A 22414-nucleotide genomic window follows, 5' to 3' on the forward strand; every position below is an offset into this window, starting at 1 on the left:
ACGATTAGTTAATTCTGCCTTAGTTGCCTTGGATCTGCTCTCCAACTACAACAGACAACTTGCGGAAACCACTGGGTCATCTTTTGACGCCCACTGAAGCATCTTCTCAGTCAAACCTCTGCTAAGGTGGCAGCTGAGGCCACGACAGGAGCCGGCTGTGCTAGGACTGCAGAAAGGATCTGGCACACACGGAGTAAAATGACTTTGCATTTATTTGGCTGAAAATAAAAGCCAAAAACCCAGCTCCAGGACAAGCCAGTAGACACACAGATGTCCACACAGGCCCATACAGAGAAAGTAGCACAGCAAATACAGACTGGGAAGAGCCAGCTCGAAGTGGCAGGTGCTGGGGGACTGGAGGTGACAGCAGGACCGGGTGATGCTGTGGCCAGAGATGGGTGGCAGAGGACAGATCATCAGCACCAAGACCAGAGCCTGCTGCTGGGCATCACCGGAGCTTCCCTGGACCTGGACCCTGCTGCTCTCACACTGTAACACCTCTGGCCGGTGTGACACGTTGGGGAAGCAAAGAGTCAGAAAACCAAAGCTCCCAACTTTATTGATTTATTTTGGGGAAAAAGCAAGTTTTCCATCCCATGAGGAGGAGGGAAAAGTGACTCACAGCTTTTTGCAGGTGGCTGTGATCAAACAAAACTGCTCAGCTGGAAGATGCAGTGGTGATTTTTGTTATGAGATTGCCAAATTTGGCAGACTCCTGGCAACAGCACACGGTGCTTCCCAACACAGCTTTCTAGGCACCGGCAGCAGCGCTGGGACCCAGCGATCTCATGGTTTTGACAAGATGCAACACCCAGGCAAGGGGTAAAATTTGGGACTCGTCCCCTCTCCCTGTCAGAAAGACAGACACAGCTCCTTACCTGCGGCAGGTAGGAAACTCACACCTTTACACCAGGGAGCCCAGGCAGTGAACCCTCCCTGAAGGTGGGGGAAAGACACAGGGTCTGTCCCACCAAAGTCACCACTACTGCCAAGTGTTTTCACTTTTTCAGCACCTGCCTCCGGTTACAAGAACCAGACCACACAATGAAGTCTCAACTCCCCGTAAAATGCACAAAATCATGTCAGGGCAGGTGTGTTCTGCAATTCCTGACAGGACAGGGCAGTGCTGGAGATGAGGCTGGTCCAGCAATGCAGGAGGAAACAAAAAATAAAAGTAGAAAAAAAAAAGGAAAAAGAAATAAAAAAGACTAGTTTGGAATTCAAGTGTCCACTTTAATTTAAGTGCAAGGAGGAAGCAGGGATTATTTGTTACAAGGAACAGCTCTGTAATTCCAAGCTACATGTAAAACCATGGCTGACTTCTCACCAAACACCCAGGTTTTGCAGAGGGACCAAAAAATACGTTAAGGTCTCTGCAGAACAAAGCACCATCCAAAACACCATTGTTATCCAAAATTACAGAACACTGTTGCATAACTTGTGTTTAAAACAGTAGTAAGGCTCTAAAGCAGCCTGGCCTGTGACCCAGCTCAGGAAAGGAAAGCAACACCCATACTGATGGAAGGGTAAGGAAGGGACGGTGGGGAGGATGAGGGAAGAGAGAATGTGGGTGATCCAATGTAAGTGCTCTACCATTCATAAACCAGGGGATTAACGACTGGCTTCTACCAAGTGACCGTTATTTGCTCTTTACAGCTTCAAGTCCATAGCAGCCAGCCATGCTCCCAGAGCCGTCCACATCCCTGCTGAGCGAGGTCCAAGTGGCAGATGACGAATCCCCAAAATACCCTTTCCCATACTGGTTCTGGACTCAACAGAAGCACAGAGGGCCTGTCAAGTCCTCTGGGCAGCATGACAAAGAATCAGCAAGATAAAAGCTGTGAAGAAGCAGCAGCAGGCTGCTCCTACCATAGGGCCTGAGTCCCCTGGAAGCATCGCACCCTGCAGAGCCTGTGCCAGTACTTGATGATTTGCCTCCTTGCAACCACTGCCCCCTGAAGCGCACATCCTGCTCTGAAAACCTCCCTGCAGCACCACTGACAGGGCTCTGAGCTGTCCCCTGCTCCCAGCGTCGCAGGAGGACACAGGCAACTCAGCCCAGCAGCTCTACCTGGAGACAGCAGGTATCACAGGCAAACCCGAAAAGCAAGGGGGAGCTTCGCAGCTACGGGACAGCAAGTCCAGTCCCTCCAGCGCTGGCTGCTGGGACAGAGCGCGCGGAGCTGCTCTGTGCACAGGCACATTGCGTGGGGAGGGCAACTGCCCACAGGCCACAGAGCTCAGCGTTTATTACAGACACGACAACAGGCATGACCTGGACCATGATTTCAAAAGAGTAGATTACACGTTTAAAATCTTAAAAAGCTGCAGCGCTCTCTGACGCTCTTTCTGGCCCACCTCAAGGAGCGGAGCAAGCAGGCACAGGTTTGTGCCTTTATTGCGCAAGCTGGGTAACTGCCACACAGGGCTGGGGCTCTTCACTGGGGTAAAACATGCCCTTCATCTGTCCAGCTGCATACCCCAACACGGCTGGTACAGCAAACCGGCTGTACGAATTCACGTTTTGTCCTTACAGCAGCGACTTCATGGCACCAGTGTGAAGGACTGCTCCAGCCCTCAGAGCACAGCAACTGAAACACAGACAAACATGCACAGAGCACAGTGTTGACGGGCTGTTTGGACAGACATTAACACCTATTACACACCAGAGACTGGGACAAGGAACTTCACAAAGGAGTACAGACAATCATTTCCTAACTGGGCTTTCATGCACCCATGGAAACGCATAGACAGCAAGTGCCCCGAAGCAAAGATTCATCCTCTTCTCTCCAACAGCAACTGAGGCCTGAATTTTAACTCAAGATTTAGCAGTCTTAGCTTGGAAAGGCCTTTCCCCTTCAGCCCCCATACAATTTGGGGCTGTGAATGCCGCACGCTTACAGGGTGTGTGACTCCATGGTGCTGTGACTGCTTCCAGGGTGCAACTCCTGCATCCCAGGACATCCTCACTGCAACATGCTGGGAAGCTCAGCTAAGAGGTGCACAAGCACTACAGGGTCTGCTGGACATATTCCTATTGTCTCCAGCACAGCAGAGATGTCTCTGTTTCCTAGAAGCCTCTCTACACCACTGCTCCCTGCGTGCTCTTGAGGTCACGCTGGTTGAGGAACCAAGGGGCCTTCTGTTTGGCAGCGGCATGGATACTGCCTGGGGTTGGGGAGGAATAAGACGGAGGAGGTGAAGGAAAGAAGGGACAGATGGATCTTCCCACTCTCCCTCTTACCTGGAGGTTTAACAGGGGAAAAGAAACCAAAACAAAAGCGACACTTGAGTGCTATTCTTTGCGCTTTAAAAGAGTATTTTCTTAAAATAGAAAAACCATCTTTCCCCTGGAAACCATTAGAATGTAAACAAAAAAAAAAGGGATTTGGGGAGGAGAAGGGAGAGGAGGTTTGAATGTGCTTCCAGGCAGCAGCCCTTGCTAAGAGCAACGGGTGCCTCCAAGGCCCTGTGCTCACCATCAGCCCTGTTCCTATGGCTCTCTTGCTCATTTAGAGTTCCCCAGTGGGTCCAGACTTAGGATTTGGCGACTAGCGGTTCGCAGCAAATCCCAGCTGGTAGCTTAATCCTCTTCATCCTCACTGATGTCGTAAGTGACTGCAGACTCGTTCCTGGAGCGGTTGGCCGGTGAAGAAGGAGGAGTCTTGGTGGAAAATGGCCAGCGGAAGGAGGGAGATGGTGAGCGGTCGTGAGTGGGGCTACTGCTGGGGCTCTGCTTCGGGCTGATGGCCTGCAGCATCCGGCCCTTGCCCTCCTTCAGCATGTGCTTCTAGTGATGGAAGCAGGAAAACAGTTAGCATGGCTCAAACAGCAATGGAAATAGACACTCCTTACAGCTTGTGCAGCACTTGATGTGTCCCTTCAAAGCTTCATGCAACGTAAGAGCAGAAAAAACCCAAGCATCACTGTAGCCTTTGGGAACTGTGTACAGTGGAATCATCACCCATTTTCAGGCACCTCTAATGTGAAGTGCCTGTGATATTTTCCCAGCAGCACAGGAGAGCCTGGCAAAACCAAGGAGCTTCAGACTCATCCCAGTCTGGTGACACAGTGACTGTCAATCTCCTGGCTGCTTGGTGGCCTGCAGGACACAAGCTGGAGTTTACAGGCCAGCTTGTGGGACATGGGGACTTTTCACACTACAGCTGTAACCGGCTTCATCCAGCCGGCAAGGCTGAGGGCTCCCTGTAAACAGGCTGCCCGAGCCTGGGACAGCTCGTCTAGAGATTGGCAGCACATTGAGCACTGCAACAAACCATAAACCTTTGCTCTGCAGAGCATGGGCTCCAAAAGCCCTACAAGTGCCGAGCTCTCCAAAGCCCCCTTTCCCCAGAGCAGCTCCTTACCAACGCGCCTTCTGGGCCAAACATCTCCAGGAAATTGCCGATGAACTCCCGGGACTTCTCTTCCCACTTCTGAATGAGATCGATACTCTTCTCCTCCACTTTTTGGACAAATTCCTTTGACTTCTCCTCTACATCCTTCACCCTCTTTTTCACCTTATCCACACGTTCCTGGAGGTGATATTTCTTCTCCTGCACAGAAAGTGGTGGGTCAGAATACAGCTCACCAGATCTGAGTGATGACCACCTCTGCTCTGTGTCACTGCACTGAACTGCTGCTTAAGCCCCAGCATCTCCATTAATTTGGTGACATCTCTCCTTCACTTCAGTGACACTTCTTCTCTAGACTAAACGGCAGACACCCAGTGGGGCTGCGAGATGTTTTGTGGCAGGCACAAGCACAGCACATGAAGCGAGACTAAACCCAGAGATAAGCACTATCTCACAGCAGTGTATGGAAGAGGGAAATATTTATACAGTATAAAGATTAGATTTGAGTGACCTGCTGTAGGTCTCTTTGCATATCACAAAAGCACAAGTCTTTTTGCTGGGTGTTTTTAAACAGAGTTGAATGCCAAAGAGAGGCCAAGCAGACATTATCTCTCCTGTTTCGTTTTTGTATTTAATTGTATTTTAAGAAACAGGCATAGTACCTGAGTGATTAAAAAAAAAAGTTTACTACTTTACTTCCAACATCAAAAATGCCTTCTGCCATGTATTCTGCTTGTGGGTTAGAGCTGTTCAGCACAGGATCAGTGCACACCCTTCTCTCCTACTCAAGCACTGCCGCTCCTGCAGCTCCAGGAAGGGAACAGTACAGCGAGAACAGGATCAGATTTTATCCTAACAAATAACTCTACCTTAGGAAGGTGGCTGATGGAAGAGGAAAGAGATGAGACACAGCAGCTGCTGCCAAGAACAACCCACACTTCATTCAATTCAAGAAAACAAACATTTCGCCATCATCTCCAGTTCTGTCAACAGGTAAAATGTCACCAAGACATTTGTGACAACGGAGCAGTATTACCAAATCCCAGTTCCTCTGGGTGGGTCCCAGGGACAGAACCAGTGTAATTTCTGCTCCAAGGACACTGTTTTGGTGCAACTGTTCAGCTCTGCAGACTGGCCTTTTAGTGGCATATGGCAGGACTGTGCTACCACTAGACAAGACTCTACAGCTCCACACTCTTTAAGATTCTGCTTCATGCAGCTCGCGATGCGACACACTTCAACTCACGTTTATGAAGCTGACGTTGAGCTCTTTAGCTGTGTAGCCCCGCTGGAGGTTCCGTCTGGCATAAACATCGTAGTCCCGCACGATCCGGGTGATGATATCTGACGTTGAGATCCCCTCAGTCCTCTGAGTTGGTGCAAACATGCCTACAGTTGGGGAAGAGGACCCAGGACAGCTGTAGCGAGACACGTGGCAAAAAGCTGCTGCCACCTCTATTAGGAAACAACCTTTCCTGCCAAGAGCTCATTTTCTAACTGTCCTCACACCACCACATCTTTGTCCTTGAATGTAAAAGTATCATGGTCCTCCTTTCTGGGACTATGAGGAAGGCTTAAGTAAGACCAAACCACGTCAAAATACTGTGTCTTCTAATGAAAAGCTCTTCCCTATAGCTGGTTTAAAGATTATTGACTATAACCCACCGCACATATTATTGTGTGGTGACAAGGACAGGACAAGGGGTTTTATAATTTAGTGGCTGGAAATACAACAAACTCTGACGGCTGGGTTTGGATAGATTTAAGTAAACTGCATCCTCATTGAGTTTTACAGCAAACAGCTAAAGGAGCCACTCTGCTGAATTCATGAGATTTTCACTTTGTGAGCCAAATCGCAGTATTTTTTCAAAAGGTGGCTGTTAATTCAATCACAATAACTAGACTGGAAGTAGGAATTTATGCTGGGCAACGCCTTGCCTGGGACATGGAACACTCCCGGTCTTATGAAGTAGGGTCCAAAGCTGAGCTTCTCCCTGCCCTCAGAGCCTCCTGGGTTTGCTCCCAAGAGGGCAACTGCCACTTCTCCAGACATAATCCTGCCATACAGGAGAAACTACGGTAGATCTTTGACAAGAAGCCCTGGAGAACGTGACCCAGACCCACCTGCTTCTTTTATATGCTTATAAACATCGTCGCTGCCAGCCGAAGAATAAGGGATGTCGTCGTGTGCAACAAAGTCAATCTGAAAATTCAGAATGCAGCGTGAGTCAACATTTTATCTTGAACATGCAGGTCTCCTGCTTTGTCAAAGGATGTAACTTCTTGCTCAACACCTCCACACAGGGGAATGACAGAGAACAGCGAGACACACTTTGTTGAAAAGCAACACAGAGCAGCCCCAAGTTCTCACTGGCAATTGCATTTCAATGTTGTAAGCACATGTCAGAGAGGAAAGGCTGGGACTAAGGACACAGCTGTTTTAAGTTTTTCACAGAGAAATGGCTTGTTAATGGCAACAAGGGGAAACTAAGCAAACTCCCCAGAGACTCCTTCACTTCCCAAAGCAGTTCAACAGATGTCAGAGACTCCTTTCACTTTACCTTACCAGACGACAAAAGACTCTCAAGACAGCTTGCCTGGTCTCCTGCTCCAGGGAAGCTGATGTATTAATAGATCTAAAGCTGCTCCCACTGTGAGCAGGGAGTTGAACCAGATGCCCTCCAGAAATCCCCTCCAGCCGACATTAACTTCCCCCTATTGCGTGTTTCACACCAATCTGTAGCCGGCATTAACTTCCCAGGGAGCAGTGAAAACCCTCTTGGGATTTTCACCATGTCACAATCTCTACCTTACTTTAACAGTACCTGCCAGCTCAGCAAATGCTTCTGGTTTCCCAAGAAACCCACTCGATTCCCATAACCCAGCTCATTCTATATTTAAGGAGTTTCAACAGAAAAGGGTTGCTTAGGCAGAGGTCACCCCCATGGATGAATTCTTGCTGTAAATAGCAAGCACAGGCAGAAGCTAATCAAAATTCAGAAGGGATCAGGTGTCACAAATTACCCTGTGCTCTGCCAGGAACTCGGGGGTGAGCGTCCACGGCGCATTTCTCACCACTTCATCCACATAGCGACAGTGCTGCACAGCGTCATACCGCTCGTTTTCATTCATTACTGTGAAGCCCTTGAAGTTATGGGTTAGCTCATCACTGCAGACTGAAGAAAGAGGCACAGAGAAGAGTGAGCATGAGGTTCTTACCCCAACGCTTTATAGCAAAAGGGCTTGAACACTCCCCTGCTAAGCCAGGCGGGCTTCAGCTGCTGTCGGGGGCCGGTGCCGGCACTTTCAAACCCAGCTCTTCCAGCCACAAAGCACCAGAGTGTGGTGCACGACAATAACCTCCTGAAAAATTCTAGACAGGCTGTTTGGGGGATTTCTGCCCAAGCTGGGGACCTACACTCCAAGCTCTCAAAGTCTCTAGAGCCTACAATACTTACCAAGAAAACAGAAGATAATTCTCCTGTACGAAATGGCACCTGGGGCTCTATTGGGCAGAAACCTGCTTATTAACCTATGAATGTCTCAGGCTTGGAAACTGAAGCCCATGAAAAACAAAACAAAACAACAAACAACCCAACATTCCCTATGCTCCTTATTTCATAAACCGCCATACCACAGTCTAGTTCTTAGAAGGATGTATTAAAACAAGGGGTGAGTTCACAGCAAATCAAGTTAGCTTAATTTTGATGTTCTATGGGAAAGTAAATGAACGACTGTTCATAATCTGCAATGTAAGACATTGAGAAGGAAGGAGTTTTATCTGGTTATCAGACTCAAAAGTAAACAAGGCATTACCAGTCTCACTGGTATGGGACTTATTTACAAAACAGATGATAAAGAGCGGGTTAGATTGCTTCCAGCTTGGAGCTTATGTTCACTTGGGCTGTGGCCTCTTGTCTCATGTCCTGGTGCAAGGGGAGCAGTTCATCGCCCTCCACCTCCTCACCAGTCTGCCAGAGGCAGAGAGTGTGGTTACACACACTGCTACAATAACACATTAACGGTTTGACCTGAAGTTATTTTCCTGTTCAATGTACAACATTTCTGTACATGGGGATGTCTTTCTGCCTGCAAGACTTCTAAGCTCAGAGCATTTTGTAGGTTGGAACAACTATTTCAGTTCTCCTCCCTCCCTTCCCGAAACGCACAAAAAATACAGAAGCACCACTACAAAAATCCCCTCGGCAGCGAGTGAAACTGTGATAAGGAAACAAACCCCACAAAGACGTTATAATCGCCCTGTTCAGGATCAGTTTCATTTTGCTTCAAGAAGCTAATGGTAGCTGAGAAAACTAGTTAAAGGTATTCTCAGCTCTGATACTTTAACATCATTATGCAGCCTGACCAGAGGTCACCTCTGGACAGACAACATGCACAGCCTGACGTGTCTAAGGTGGGTGACGGTGCGGGCACAGGGGCACTGCCTGGCCAGAAAAAAAGGGTTTCTTTTTCCACTGTTATATTCTTGAAGGAGGCTTGGCTGAAGCCATAAATACAAAAACCCCACTATGCCATCTGTATGCACAACCACGGACGGAGGTGAACTGTACTCCTACGACAGCCAAAGTCAACAGGGTCATTTCTTACCTCCAACAATGAGGTATGTGTTTGGGAAGAGGTTCTTTGCTTGCATCAAGGCCCGGGCATGTCCAGAGTGAAACAAGTCAAATATTCCATCAGCATAAACTCTGACAGGGCGATCCGCTGTGCCAAAGAGACAGAGAGACATTTGTGAAGATGCCTTCCTGGAGAAACAGCTGCTGCTCATGCCCGCATTTGGGGACCTTCTGAAATTCATGAGGGCGTTGCAGAAAACCAGCAGAATGCAGATCTGCAGCCAGGAAAGATTTGTGAAGAGTAGCAGCCGGCTCTCTGCCTTCCCACATGGAAACAAATGCTGCTGAGCACAGAAATTAAATATAACCATGTACGAAGACAGGCTCAAAACCTACCACATATCCATCGAAACGAGGTGAAGGGAGACCAAGTGTAAAACAAACCCTGAACATCTCCCTTCTATGGAAATCCAAATGCAGCATTAACTTTTTGCACAGCAGTGAGCTACCAGAGAGGAACCGGCCAAAATGTTTCATAAGTGCCAAATTTCCCTGTCAGCCAGGATGGCATCTCAAGACCTTTTCAGCATTCTCCTCTGCAGCCTGCTGCCACAGCCACCAGTCTGGCTGAGGGACCAGACCGTCCTGATTTCCCACCAGCATCATTGGCTCCCCCAGGCCCATAAAGTGTGTGAGTGTATCCAAAACCCCAGCTGGACTATTGAAAGAAATTCTGCTCAACTGCTGGCACTATCAGCTAAATCCAGAGATAAATAAAGAGGAACAAAGTTTTGCTTGGGCCACCTATGTCAGGAGAAAATGAAGCTCTTCTCGTTGAGGCCAGCATAGAGGTGAAGTGACATAGTCTAACACTGTCACATAATAGCTTGAGGCTCCTTGACTCCTGGGATCACAGAGGACTCCAGCTCTCTTGCTGTTGGTAACAGAAAGCCACACATCCTCATTATCCAATAAGAGCCTGCTGCTCTCTGGCCCAATTCAGGCAAAAGAGACACACCAGAGCTGTGGTGAGGAAGGAGCAGAGAAGACCAAACAGGAGAACTAAAACCCCACGGGTCTTGGGAGGGCCCTGAAGATACCTAGAGACCAGACCTTGGAGGCAACAAGAGGAAGAGTTGATGCAAAGGTAGGGTTGTTAAATTCAAGCCAAGCAGAGAAGATGGTTTGAGGACAGCCTCTTATAACCACCTTCCAGCAAATCCACCTCAATCTGAAGATGCCAGGAGGCTCCGGAGAGCCAAGGATCTGGACAGCTGAGATTGCAAAAGCTTTCTGTGTGCCAGAAGAGGGCTGGTCCTGGCAGGCCTTGTAGTAAAGAGCAGTCACATTCCAGAAATTGGCTGGGACATCCTTCCCTTTTCCTCCACACCTGCAGCAGCTACAGTTCCTGAGCACAGGCATAAACAGCAACAAGGAGACACACAGTGTATTTCAGTCTCAGTAGGCAGGAAAGCCAACGCTTCAAATCAGGGACCTTTGTGCAAGCTCTGGAGACTTTCGGCTGGGAAACTAAAGCAGACTGTAAAAAGCACTGATATCTAGAACATCCTGCGGGAAATCACAACCAGGTCTCGATCTGAGTTGGCTCATGTCTCAGCAGCAGGCAGGTAGGTAGAAGTGCAGCATGTTTATTGTCTTGGTTTCCACAACAGAGAAGCCAAGTAAAACAGCACCATCTGCACACTCTGGCACAAGAGGGCAGCCATCCCTTCAGGAGTCAGTCCTGCCTCTGCCTCTCCTTTGGACTTGCAAACAGAACAGTGTTTCTCTCAGCCTGGTTTAGAGAATAAAAGGACATGTTCTTGTCGTGAGGCTGGCCTACTGTGTTTAATGATACTGACTTTAATTCAAATCCAGGCTAGAATGGGACACTATGGACAAAGATGTATGTTAGTTTTACTTGCTCTTTTGAAGTTTCAGAGGAGATTACTTTTAAAGTGCTTAACTTTAAGCTGCCTCAGACACAGTAGTACAGAAAAATGTTCAACTCTGATACTACTCTATAACGGTCAGTAGCACTGGAAGAGCCAAAACACAAGTATCTATTTGCTTCAAATAGTCTTACTGGTGAAGGTACAGATCCTTACACACATAGGCTCCGATTTCAGTTGTACTGGCAGGCCTAACTTCACATGGGAACAGTTATCTAATCATCAAAGCATTAACTAAGTCATTGGTTGCAAACCTGGTCTGACACACAAGGGTGGTTTGGTCTCAGAGATATCAAAATCATACCCGTCCCTTCCCAACCCAACATTTATACAACCTTTCCAGTCTGGTTTTTACTTACAAGGGGTCCCTCTCATCGCTTCTTCATATGTTACTCTGACGTACGGCTTGCTGTAATCGATTTCCACTTCATCTGAAAATGGAGCCGGTTCCCTCAGTCCCTAAACAGCCAGAGAATTTTGGATGTGAGAAGGCAAAGGTGAGGGCACTACGCAGGGGCAGCACAGTGACCGCAGCATCCTAGTCACTGCATGACTCACTGTGTCTTTGCACGATTCAAGCACATGTACTGAAAGACTAATTAGTGTCAAACCTCAAAAAAGCCCTGCAGGGTGACTGGAGGCTCAGCTCTGCAGCTGGTAAAACCAGACTTCTGATAAACACCATTTCACAGCAACACAAGCCGAGCTTCATCAAACGTCACTGTCACGACTCCAGCTATGTTCACCTGGACAACACCATCACTTTGCTGTGATGTGCAAACTGTAACAGCTCCTCAATTTGCATATATGAACCAGCAGAAGAGTGACACCAACAACAGCACAAATTTCCAGAGAATGTGTGTATCATCACACGTTTCTGAGTCATATTTAGTGAGAAACCGACCTTGATTTGTGGCAGAATATTTCCAACTGCTACAGAAAACGCCCTCTAATCTGCTAGTTTGACCACAGCAGTATGTTTAACCAGCAGCTGAAATCCAGGTATTGTTTCTGGTCTCATCTGAATGGAAGCAAAACATCTGGCGTTCCCATAACAGAACAAACAGCTCAATCAGGCCATCTTTAAGGTCCCTTTCAACACAAGCCATTCTATGATTCTATGGATTTCCTTTTAGCTAGAAAGCATGGGGCAGCAATGGATGTCTCTTTTCGAAGCCAGAACACTAGGAAACAAGCTTGCAATAAAACCTTTAAGCTGCAAAAAGCTAATCAGCAGTTTCCTCTCTGGTGTCCTGGCCCATTGTAGCATCCTGCCATGGTGCCCAGCACCACTGCGACCAGATACACCACGGCTATTAGTGCTAATATCATTTCTTACTAGAGTGCTCAGAGTGAAGTGCACGGGAAAGCAACCACTGGCCAATACATTCAAGCAAACTGATACTGCTGAAAATCCTCCTTAACTGACTGAGACTGTAGTCCCCACGATTCACACAGCACCTCCTTTACCATGATCCCTACTGTTAGGCAGGGCCGGCAGGTCTCTCATTTCATCACTGCCATTCTATCTGTGGCTTGTGAAGAAAATCAGACTCCTTGTGCTCTGGTTGGCACATACCTGATAGGAAGATAGGAATAAAAGCAAAAAAAATGATCAGAGGATTGCAGAAAAATGTCCCCGAAAGCTCCTGCCAGAATTCTGCCCTTCCTCTGCAGCACCTGTGAGGGTCAGGACTCAACCTGATGTGCACAGTACAACAGGTTTATGTGTCAGCAGGTTTGTTACCACCATCTGCTGCTGAGCCCCACCGCTTTAGGGGAAGGCTGCTGGCCAGCTGGTTAGTTGGGAGTGCTAAAGGCTTCCAGGGAATGTCACAGGCAACACTCGTGCTATAATAAACAAATCTTTCACAAAAGGAAGAAAAAGGAAATTTTTCATCAAGAGGTCTGCATTAGCCCTGTGGCTAAAAAACAGCCAGGAAGTTTAGAAAAAGTCTAGATATTACTTATCTTGCGCTGTTCATAAATAGATGCTTTATTTCTAACGCAGGACAGACGCCAATTTGAAGAGCAAGTGATTCTCTCTCCTTAGTGAAACGTGTGGGGTCTCTAAGAGTGACAGGGTGGGATAGTGGAAGATATTCAGCCTCTCTGGGATAAGTCACACAACAGCTCAAGCTTCCATTCCCAGTGCCTGCCTCCCCAGTTCTCACTGCTGGTGCTGCCCTTTGTTACCATCTGTCAAATGCTCTGGGACAGGACTCATGTTCTTCTGAAGAGCAAAACATTGTTATCAAAGAGGAAAGCTGCAGCACGTCACTGTATTTTGCCAAGGACTATGACCCCAGTACAACGTGGCAGGGATGGTAGCTGGCTTCTGACAGAGATAAGGGACAAGCAACTAAAGCACACGATATGTGGGACAGCTCCAAGAAGAAGGTAGAGAAGAGCTGCAAAAAGCCCATCGTTGCAACTCTGGCAAGCAGTACTTAAAGTCAGCCCTTTACACCAGCACTGTCACAAAGTCCCTTCGAGGAGACTGCACAAGTCAAAGCCATCCCAAGGTTGATCTAGAAGGAGAAATCCTTTTGTCTTTTTGTTTATTTATTTGAACGCTCCCAAAGTACCAGCAGTATAAACGCAGTCTCCTGCCATACCAAGAGAATCAAACAGTCATCTTCCCAGCATTTCAGAGCATGGATTCAATAGATTGAACTCTGTTCTATGGGTGAATCAAACAGTCTGATTCTATGGGTGCTTACAGACTTCAGACCCTCCTGCAGCTCCTCTGACTTGCACAGAACTGCTTTCCACGAGGTGCATGAGATGTTACACATTTGTCTGGTTATCTCCCACTCCTGTTGGAAACCCACCTGTGCAAAATGAATGCTTATTTCTCAATGGATATCTACACGCATGCCTGTTTGGGTTCAGCTTAAGTTACCACAAACAAGTCGGACACTCCACAAAAGCAGCTTAGCGATGCTTGCCTCAGACCTAATTTAAGTGCGCGTTGTAAGTATGTTATTAGTATGAACAAAGGAAGATTTTAAACTGGCTCTGCAAGGAGGACAGCTGCTGTCACTTGGTTATCCCCGCCCCCCTTGTTTTCTGTGTCCACAGAAAAAGCATCACATTTATCTTTCTGCTGTTACGGCTCAAAGTCCTAATCTCACAGGCACCTAAATCTCCTATCTCTGCTTACTTACAAATGAGCGTCGGGACATTTTTGGAGGGATTCCATCCAGCTCTGCTGCCCCGTTGGGGCCAGATCCATCTTTTCTTCTCTTTCGGGAATTCAGCCTGGACGAGGTCGGTGGCTCCATCTTGCCAAGCACGTCCACTAAGAACTGGAACAAAATGAAGGAGGCGGGGTGGGGAAAAAAAGAAGGAGATATTTCTCAGCTCTTGCAAAGCAGAATCAGCCAACAGCAGTCACAGCATACAGAAGGTCAGCGCAAAGACACAGCCACCTAACAAGGGACTTAGCCAGTTGTATTTGGCATCAGCTGCCAAGGCTTGACAAACAGTGCCTGGTGGGAATACTGAATCATTTAATGCGACTCGAAGCTGTTCTGCAGAGAGAAGCGTGCAGCAGTCAGCTGGCTGGAGAGATACTCAAATGAGAGTTGAGATGCAAGTTATAGATAGTTACTAAAAGGCTAATTATGCTATTTTAGTACCTGAAAAGCAAACCTAAGGATTAAGGCATGCCCAGTTTGCATTCAGTCCTCCCCCAGCTCTCATTTTGATGAATGCAAACACTCTTCTACCCTTCTGTGCCCACCCCACCACAAGAGAACTGGTGGGTGTGCAGCATCCCTGTACAATCCTGAAAGAGGAAGGAGCAGGTTTAAGCAGAAGGATAAGGGTGAGGGAAGGGGTGCAACCCATGGCTATAACTGAAATACCTAGCAGCAGTTTGCTTTGCTGTTTGTGTAAGACCAAGCTGCAGCTCCCTGGTGGGGACAGCTCACCTTGGGATAGTGGCCACCACGCTCCCCTCCCGTCCCCTGTCCCCGCTGCAGTGGTGACTCAGTCGATGGAGAAGCAGCTGCTGACACCACATTCGGGCACACTTAGTTCTGGCACTTTACCTACCAGGCTGTAAATAATGGTGCTTCAGCTGAACTGCTGCTGTGATGAATAGATAAGACGACCCGTTTGGGACAGAAATCGTGACAGCTATCTGGAAATAAGTGATCTGCGCTTTTGAGGTGCTGTCATTGTATCTCTCCACAAGAGCCCTGGAGCATCAGGAGGCCCAGCACTTCACACAGCTGAAGCAAATCCAGGGGCTCATAGAAAGGCATGGCAGCAAACAATCCCTTCTCAGCTGCTGCAGGAGTTAGAAACGGGTGCTAGATTTGCAAAGTTTATAACTAAAGAGCAGCATTATCTCTCGCTCACTTGAAGGGTGCAGCTCTCCAGCGCAGCACATGGCACTCCTGACCTGCTGCTCCGGAGAGCGGCGTGACCCCTCCGCCCAGGAACGCTGCTTACAGCCCTGCCTCAACACCCTAATCAGAAAAAACGCGTGGAATTTAAAACTTCTCCCCACCCACATACAGTGGGTGTGCTGGAACGTGTTAGGTGGGGCATGAGGTAGAGAAAGGGCAGATGTCCCTCTGAACACCATCCCTTCCTCGGCAGGGAGTCCTGCCAAGAGTTCCGACTCAGGATGAGCTGGGACCGTCCCCGGTAAAGGCTGCTGGGCGAAGCTCTACTGTTGGGCAACCAAGGAGCGTGGGCTTTGTGAAAGAGAGCTGTTAAGAAGCACATTTAGTGATTGGAATCACTGAAGCAAAAACGACTCCAAGTTGAAGAATGTTCCGAAGTAAGGAGTCAAACACAGTTTAATGACACACGAATGTACTGCTCTCCCCACCTTGTATCAACAAGATGATCCCTTATGAACAGCATCAGGGCTAAACAAAGCTGAACTGGTTTTGGGCTACACGCATATGGGTACCCCAAACTGCTCTGCTAGACCTAAAACAACGCACTAAGAACAAGAAAAAAGAAGCTTAGGTGCGTGGGTAGCCAAAAAAATATGGGGGGGGAAGACAAAAGTGACAGTGAAAAGCAGCCACAAGGACATTTCAGAACCACATGAGTCATCCAGCCTCATCCATCCATCCATCCATCCACTCCATAATGCCTGCGAGTCAAGTTTGCTGAGTTTTCCCCCCTCCAGTAATTAATTTACTATTTCCTAACAAGAGACAAACATATGGGAGAGGGCAAAAGCAATCTCAGGCAAAAAGAGTTTGCAGCCCTGAGCTTCTGGTATTCAAACAGCTAAACATGCATTTAACTTTCAGGCAAGATCTGTGCTGTAAGTGCAGCAGCTGCCAGAGTGCATCTGGGAAAACACATGGTATGACAAGGAATTATCAGGTTTTGCAAGGTGCCATCTCGTAAGCACTCTGTGTCAGCTATTTACTTCACCACCATGGTCCTAGAAGAAACCATTCAGTTCATAAAAAGCAGCAGACCTCTGATCACATAACCCCAGTTTTCACAGAAACAGTGGGGGAAACAGCAGCAGATTTTCTTGTTATTTGGTCGAAATAATTTCACGGTGCTTCAAGTTACCTGTTGGTCTCTGACCACTTGCTTGCCTTCACTTCGGAGAGAATTAAAAGTTCTGTTAACGTGCTGAACGCAGTTATTCTGACCCAGTGCCCGGCAGAACATTAAAACCCACTGGCAGAGACGCTGGTGCTGAAGCACAGACGCAGCCCCCTCCACACACAAACTGGGGAAGCTCTTGCCATGTTAGCTTGGCCCATTGGAGCCACCAGACTTCTCCGCACACGAGTACGCTCTCTGCTGAGTTATCGGCAGCATCTTGCTGCTGGGTGCAGAGCTTGGGGCAGCCAAAAACCTGTGCTTTATGCTGATGTACAGCAGCACTGTCCGAGCCCCAGAGAAATCTTCAACAGCTTCTTCCAACCCCACCATCTGCCTTTCTCCACTCTAACTCACTTTTACACTTCTCAGGGTATACACAGTCAAATGATGGCAAACAACAGCTTAAGCAAATAGATTTGCTCTGCATTAGATAAGCGGCAGCAGCTCCACCTGACGTACCAAGGGAGAAACCTGCTTGGAGGATGGTGTAAATATGCTCTACCTGCTCTGACCTTACAGGATAGGTATTGCTGAAGGAACCTCCGCAGTGTCTGGTGAGCTGGACATCTCATGAGTGACGCAGCTCTGCTAATTACTGAAATCAATGCAGAAATTAAACAATAATTTTACCACTCTTCAGAGCTTTAAAACCTCTATCCTGCAGCTAGTGTGTTTCTGGGAAGCCCTCCCAGCATCAAACTTGCCTTCATCAAAAACTGGGAAGGTTTTTAAAAACAAACCACACCTTATTGTGATAAAGCTACTAATCTTAGAATGTTTCATTTTGACCCAAATGACTAAAATAGCATCCCAAACAACTACTTACTGACTATGGGATCCAGCATCTGTAGCTGAGCTTAACACACGAGCATATAGCTTTGCTTCCCCAAATGCATAAAACACTGACTCTTCCAAAATTAATTACATTTGCAGCAGATGGGGAAGGGGAAAGAGAAGATAGCTCTCAATGTTCATTCTGAAAAACTCCAAGATAACAACCAGGCATAACCAGAAGAGTAAGCCCTACTGTAAAATACTAACATCATTCTGTTTTGTCTAAGGCAATTACTGAGTCCGTGCTGATTATGAGAAACCACTCACAAGAAGCAAAGTTAGAAGAGACCCATTTGGCAAAGCCACGGGCAAATCAGAGTCCCTGCACCACTTGACGAAACACTAGGGGGTTTTGCTTCTGAAACTTCTTCCTTTAGCGTACATCCTGCATCAAAGAAGCGCTGTGCATCACCTGCCGGTGAGCTCACCTCGAGAGAGAGTGTTGTACGGGCTCTGCGAGGAGCAGCTGACTGCCAGACAGGAGAGCTGCTCTCCCAGTCAGGGAATCACTCCTCAGTCCCCAAATGCAGATACTGAATGAAGGAGGGGAAGCAGCTGAACAGGAGTTTTCTTTAAACTGTGGCAATAACAGCCTTCAGAAATCAACCAGCACTTTGCTGAGAGTAATACTTGCAAAGCTCAAGTCATTTCCCACTGAAACACAGCCACTTCTGGAAGGGAAGAAGGACAAGCATTGATTACCACAAAGGAAAAAAACACATAGGCAGGGAAGGAATTTAAAACTTCTCCCTCATCGTGAGTGAACTACACCATCCTCTGAGCTGGATTTTAACCACAACACTGAAGTTAACACCTTTGCCAGAAGGAGAAGGTCAGAATAAGTGCAGCAAATCTTCTTGCTTCGCCAAAGCCTTATCCCACTGGATAGTACTGATTTTTTATTTATCCTTGAGGGTGCCAGAGAACTGACTGCCTCACACTACACTGGAGAACCAGATGAGATACTTCTGCACCATAAGCACACCGATGGTGTGAGGACCTGGCCCACCTGCATTCTTTGTGTTTTGATGTCCCGAGGAATTTCTTGAAGAATATTATCTGCAAATCCACATGCAGCTGCAGGATTTCTTCTGCCACTTCTCCTGCTTTTCACTTGCAGAGGCAAAATAAATCCTGCTACTTAAACTTGAAGCCTGTGCAAAACAAGAGCTTACTGCAACAACTCGCTCCAGCCCAAAGCTGCTGCATTTCCCAGCAGGGCTCCGAGTCAGCACAAGATGGACCAGCGGGGCCCCTCGGACACCCACGGCTCGCAGGCTGCCCTGTCATCCCTCTGAACTTGGGAGGCGTTGGCACAGTCAGGTGTGACTGTCATGTGCTGCTCTGCCTACAAGATCAGTCCACTTTACGAGAGCAAGATATTTCTCTTCTGCTGACTCATCTGCAGGCAAATACTACTAAACTTTGCACTCTGCCAGCTGTCTGCAGAGAGGAAATGCCTTGACACATGGACTGCGTGTAAGCGAGAGCCTCAGGGAAAAGGAAGAAGTCCTGTCACTTCACAGAATCATAGAATTCTAGGGATTGGAAGGGACCTGGAAAGCTCATCCAGTCCAATCCTCCCGCCGGAGCAGGAACACTTAGATGAGGTTACACAGGAAGATGTCCAGGCAGGTTTGAATGTCTCCAGAGTAGGAGACTCCACAACCTCCCTGGGCAGCCTGGTCCAGTGTTCTGATACCCTTACTGAGAAGAAGTTTCTTCTCAAATTTAAGTGGAACCTCCTGTGTTCCAGTTTGAACCCATTACCCCTTGTTCAGATCATTCCCCTGCCAGGCTGTAAAGTACCCAAACCACCCTGCATTCCTCAGTCATGGGCAGAAGATCTTTTTCCCCCTTTTCTCTCCCACCTCCAGCCCCCAGTTTATGATTGACCTTATTGGTGTGTATCACTGTAGAGATCTGTTGTAGACACAGAGACTTAGAAAAGGTTAATGACAGAAGACTCATCACAGACTCCTTGAGAAACTGATTAAAGCCTGTTTACCAGATGAGGATTAACCTGCACATAATAACTGGGAGAGATCAGGATCTCTCTTCAATCCACACTTAAGAATCTTGCCCAATCTCCAAGGCAACTTCATTCCTAGCCCAGGCTTGCGATGCCCAGATTCGCCCCAATCTCCAGACTAAAAGCATCTGCTTAAAAGCTGAGTGCTAATGGCTGCGACCCAGCCTGCGACTCTCCCCAGCATGGCTGCTCTCCCTATAGTCATCAGCTGCTCTATCTAGATGGTCTAAGCCCTCAAGCCCCTTATAAAGGTTCCTGGAGGAGCTGGCAGGCAGAATCCTGTCTATACGTAACACGCAGGCTGCTTCAGCTCCTCTGGTTGAGCAAAAGGAGTCATCCTGCAGCATATTAATAGCCACATGGACCTATAAAAAGAGAATCCAGTTCAGCCAGTGCCACAACCTGGTCCAACAGCATCCAGATCTTTGCTATACTGGCTAAAAAAAAAACCCCAAGCCTTGCATCCTGTAACATTTGCTCAAGCAGAGCCCAAGCATGCAGAAGATCTGGTACACACACCCTGCAACTGATTAAAAGATGCTGCTTTTCACCAACAAAGTCCCAAATGGCTCAAGATAATTCTCCCTAACACCACCACAACTGAAAACAGCGCAGCATGATCACTTGAGCAGCGCTGCTATGAAATCCACGCACATAAAAAAAGAGAAGCTGCTGGCAAGACCTTCTCCATGAATTCAGGGCCCTTCTGCATGCACCACAACCCCAAGGCACCGAGTGTCCTGGCATGCAACAAAGTCTCTGCTGCTGCGGTTAGTGAAGCTGCACGAGAAGGGTTTATGCAGAACATCAAGGCTGATTAGGAGCCTGCCCACGGACAATAAAGTACAAGGCTGGGTGGTCATTCTGTCCTGACTTTTGTGTTCAGTTGCATTTTCGTTTCTAGGGCTTAACCACAGCCTTTTGAGAATTCAGGAGGCAACCTCCTTTAGTAAGTTTACACATCAATGCCAAATCCTTGCTCCAACATCTATTGTTTGTGGCTCATTCTACATTAATTTCAAGAGAATTACAATCCAGATCTTGGACCAAGAAACTTCCAAGTCATGAGTTTTAATAATCCTGTATATACAGCAAATTCCTTCACGAAATAAAGCACTGGCATTTGTTATTTGATTTTCAAAAGCTAATACCATGGCTGTCCTCAGACCCAGGAGACCTACAGATGGAAACCCACCAGTACCTGCTTCTGACCATGCCAGACCCGTCCCCGCAGGCTGGGGGACTTGGTGCTGCAATGGCACAGGGTGGGGACAGAGGAGGGAAGGCCACCTGCAGTGTCCTGCACCTCCCTCCACAGTGAGCGAGGGCTACCAAGGAGCATCACAACTCTTGGAATTCCTGCAGACTCTAATTACAAAATGGTTAATCAGTGTGGCCAGTACTTTGGTGGACACAAAAAGCAGGTTAGAGAGAATGTGTGCCTGCGCAGCAGCTGGGTCACACCTTCCTTCTCTGCAGTCAGGGCCGCCTGGTTGTTCTGCTCCCCTCTGCCCAGGCCTTGGCTGCATCCCCTTGGTCAGGGATGCTCCCAAAGCCCCCATGCTCCAAGCCTTGGGGGTGTCCTCCACAAGTTTCCCAAACCATCTGCTGCATCTCCTCTCAGCCTGCTCCTACCGCAGCCAGTCCTGCCATCCCTCAGCACCGTGCCTGAGCCACAGCCTGTCCCCAAGCCCCTGCCACGGGGAAGCAGCTTACCATACAGCAGACACTGCCCCCTTCCCAAAGCCAAGCACCCCATGTCCCCAGCAGCCAGCACCTCCCCGAGCTCCCCTGTGCCGTGGCCACCCCGCTGTGACAGCAGCCCTGGGGAGGGACCCCTGACTGCACCCCTGGACAGGGGCAGGTTCCCTCATATGCCTCCAACCAAGCCCCCACACCTGCCTCCGGGCACCCCTCTGTGCCCAGAGAGCGCCCTGTGCCTGCACCCCAGGGACAGCCCCCGCGTCCCCCCAGTTGTTTAACAAACAAATGTCATTTTTACAAAACTGGCGAACCGGTGCCTGACCCCAGCGTGGCGGGGAAAAGACTGAGAGACATCAGACTATGAATCCTTAATGTAAAACAAACTCTCTTTGAGCTAATCCTGGAATACATACTGATATTTGTATTTTAAAAGTCCATCTATGGGGAAGATTAGCCAAAGAGCCAGGAATCCATATTTTAAATACACTGATAAGGGGAAGAGGGTTGTTAGAATTAGATGAATGAGACAGGTAAACTGAGGTAGGGTCGGTTAGTCTGTAAACCCTGAAGTACCAAGCAGTAGGGAGCAGGGGAGGGAATTTGCGGCCGGGATTTGGGGGGGATATAAGCAGGGGCTTTTTGCCCTATTCCGTGTGCCTCCCTTCAGGTAGAACACCCGGTCTTGCAAAGTCTTTCATAAAATAAGCTTTGCTGAGAGATCCCGCCTGGGCCTATTCTATTGGCAAGGTAATCGTTTCCTACAGCAGTGTCAGCCCCCACAGCCACCCCAGGACCCGCCACAGACCCCAACGCCCCCCCGCTTCCCCCCTACCAGCGCCGCCAGCCGCTCGCACCTCCGCTGCCGCCAGAGCCGCTCCCGGCGCCGGCCCCGCCCCGCTCCCGCCAACGCCAACGGGGCGGCGGGCGGAGCCGCTGCGTGTCGGGCCGGGGCGGCAGGAAGGGACCGGCCGCGCCCCGGGAAACCGCGCCCGGAACCTTCGTTCCGGCTCGCACCGGGTCCCGCCCTCGCTGGGGCCGGTCTCCTGGGGTCGGTAGCGCCCCGGGGCTCCGCGCCTGGCCGGGGCCCAGCAGCGCTTTGCTGCCGCGGCCACAGCCCTGCCCTGCGGCCCTTCACGTGTCAAATACAAACTGCGGGCACTAGGGAAGCGGGGAGCCAAGCACCCCCAGAGCTGCTGCGCACCACGGCAGCTTTGCCTCAGCCCTTCGCATTGCACAGCTGGTGTTGTCCTACTGCTTCAGCAGCTGCTTGGTTTTTCTCTATGGAAAACACAGCACCTGTTACCCAGGTCATGGCCAAGGGTGGCTGGAGCCGAACACTCACAGACTCGAACCTGCTCCACA

General features: G+C 48.7%; 1 protein-coding gene across 5 annotated transcripts; it reads right to left on the reverse strand.

Annotated features, from left to right (window-relative positions):
• Positions 1 to 193: 193 nt before the first annotated feature.
• Positions 194 to 22017, reverse strand: PCYT1A (phosphate cytidylyltransferase 1A, choline). Of its 5 annotated transcripts, none has more exons than XM_082057052.1 (9): positions 21907 to 22017; positions 14055 to 14195; positions 11244 to 11343; positions 8964 to 9080; positions 7380 to 7531; positions 6480 to 6558; positions 5602 to 5744; positions 4368 to 4556; positions 194 to 3790 (listed from the first exon to the last, which is right to left on the reverse strand). In XM_082057052.1, the coding sequence occupies exons 2-9, from the start codon at positions 14169 to 14171 to the stop codon at positions 3584 to 3586; spliced, it is 1104 nt and encodes a 367-aa protein (XP_081913178.1). In that variant the 5' UTR covers positions 14172 to 14195; positions 21907 to 22017; the 3' UTR covers positions 194 to 3583. The 5 variants fall into 5 exon arrangements, with proteins under 5 accessions (XP_081913178.1, XP_081913177.1, XP_081913176.1 ...); XM_082057051.1 differs by having other exon boundaries at positions 21885 to 22009; XM_082057050.1 differs by lacking the exon at positions 21907 to 22017 and adding an exon at positions 18326 to 18623.
• Between the last annotated feature and the right edge of the window lie 397 nt (positions 22018 to 22414).

The sequence above is a fragment of the Streptopelia decaocto genome (genome assembly GCF_964273445.1).
Source record: "Streptopelia decaocto genome assembly, chromosome: 6".
NCBI classification, from domain to species: domain Eukaryota; kingdom Metazoa; phylum Chordata; class Aves; order Columbiformes; family Columbidae; genus Streptopelia; species Streptopelia decaocto.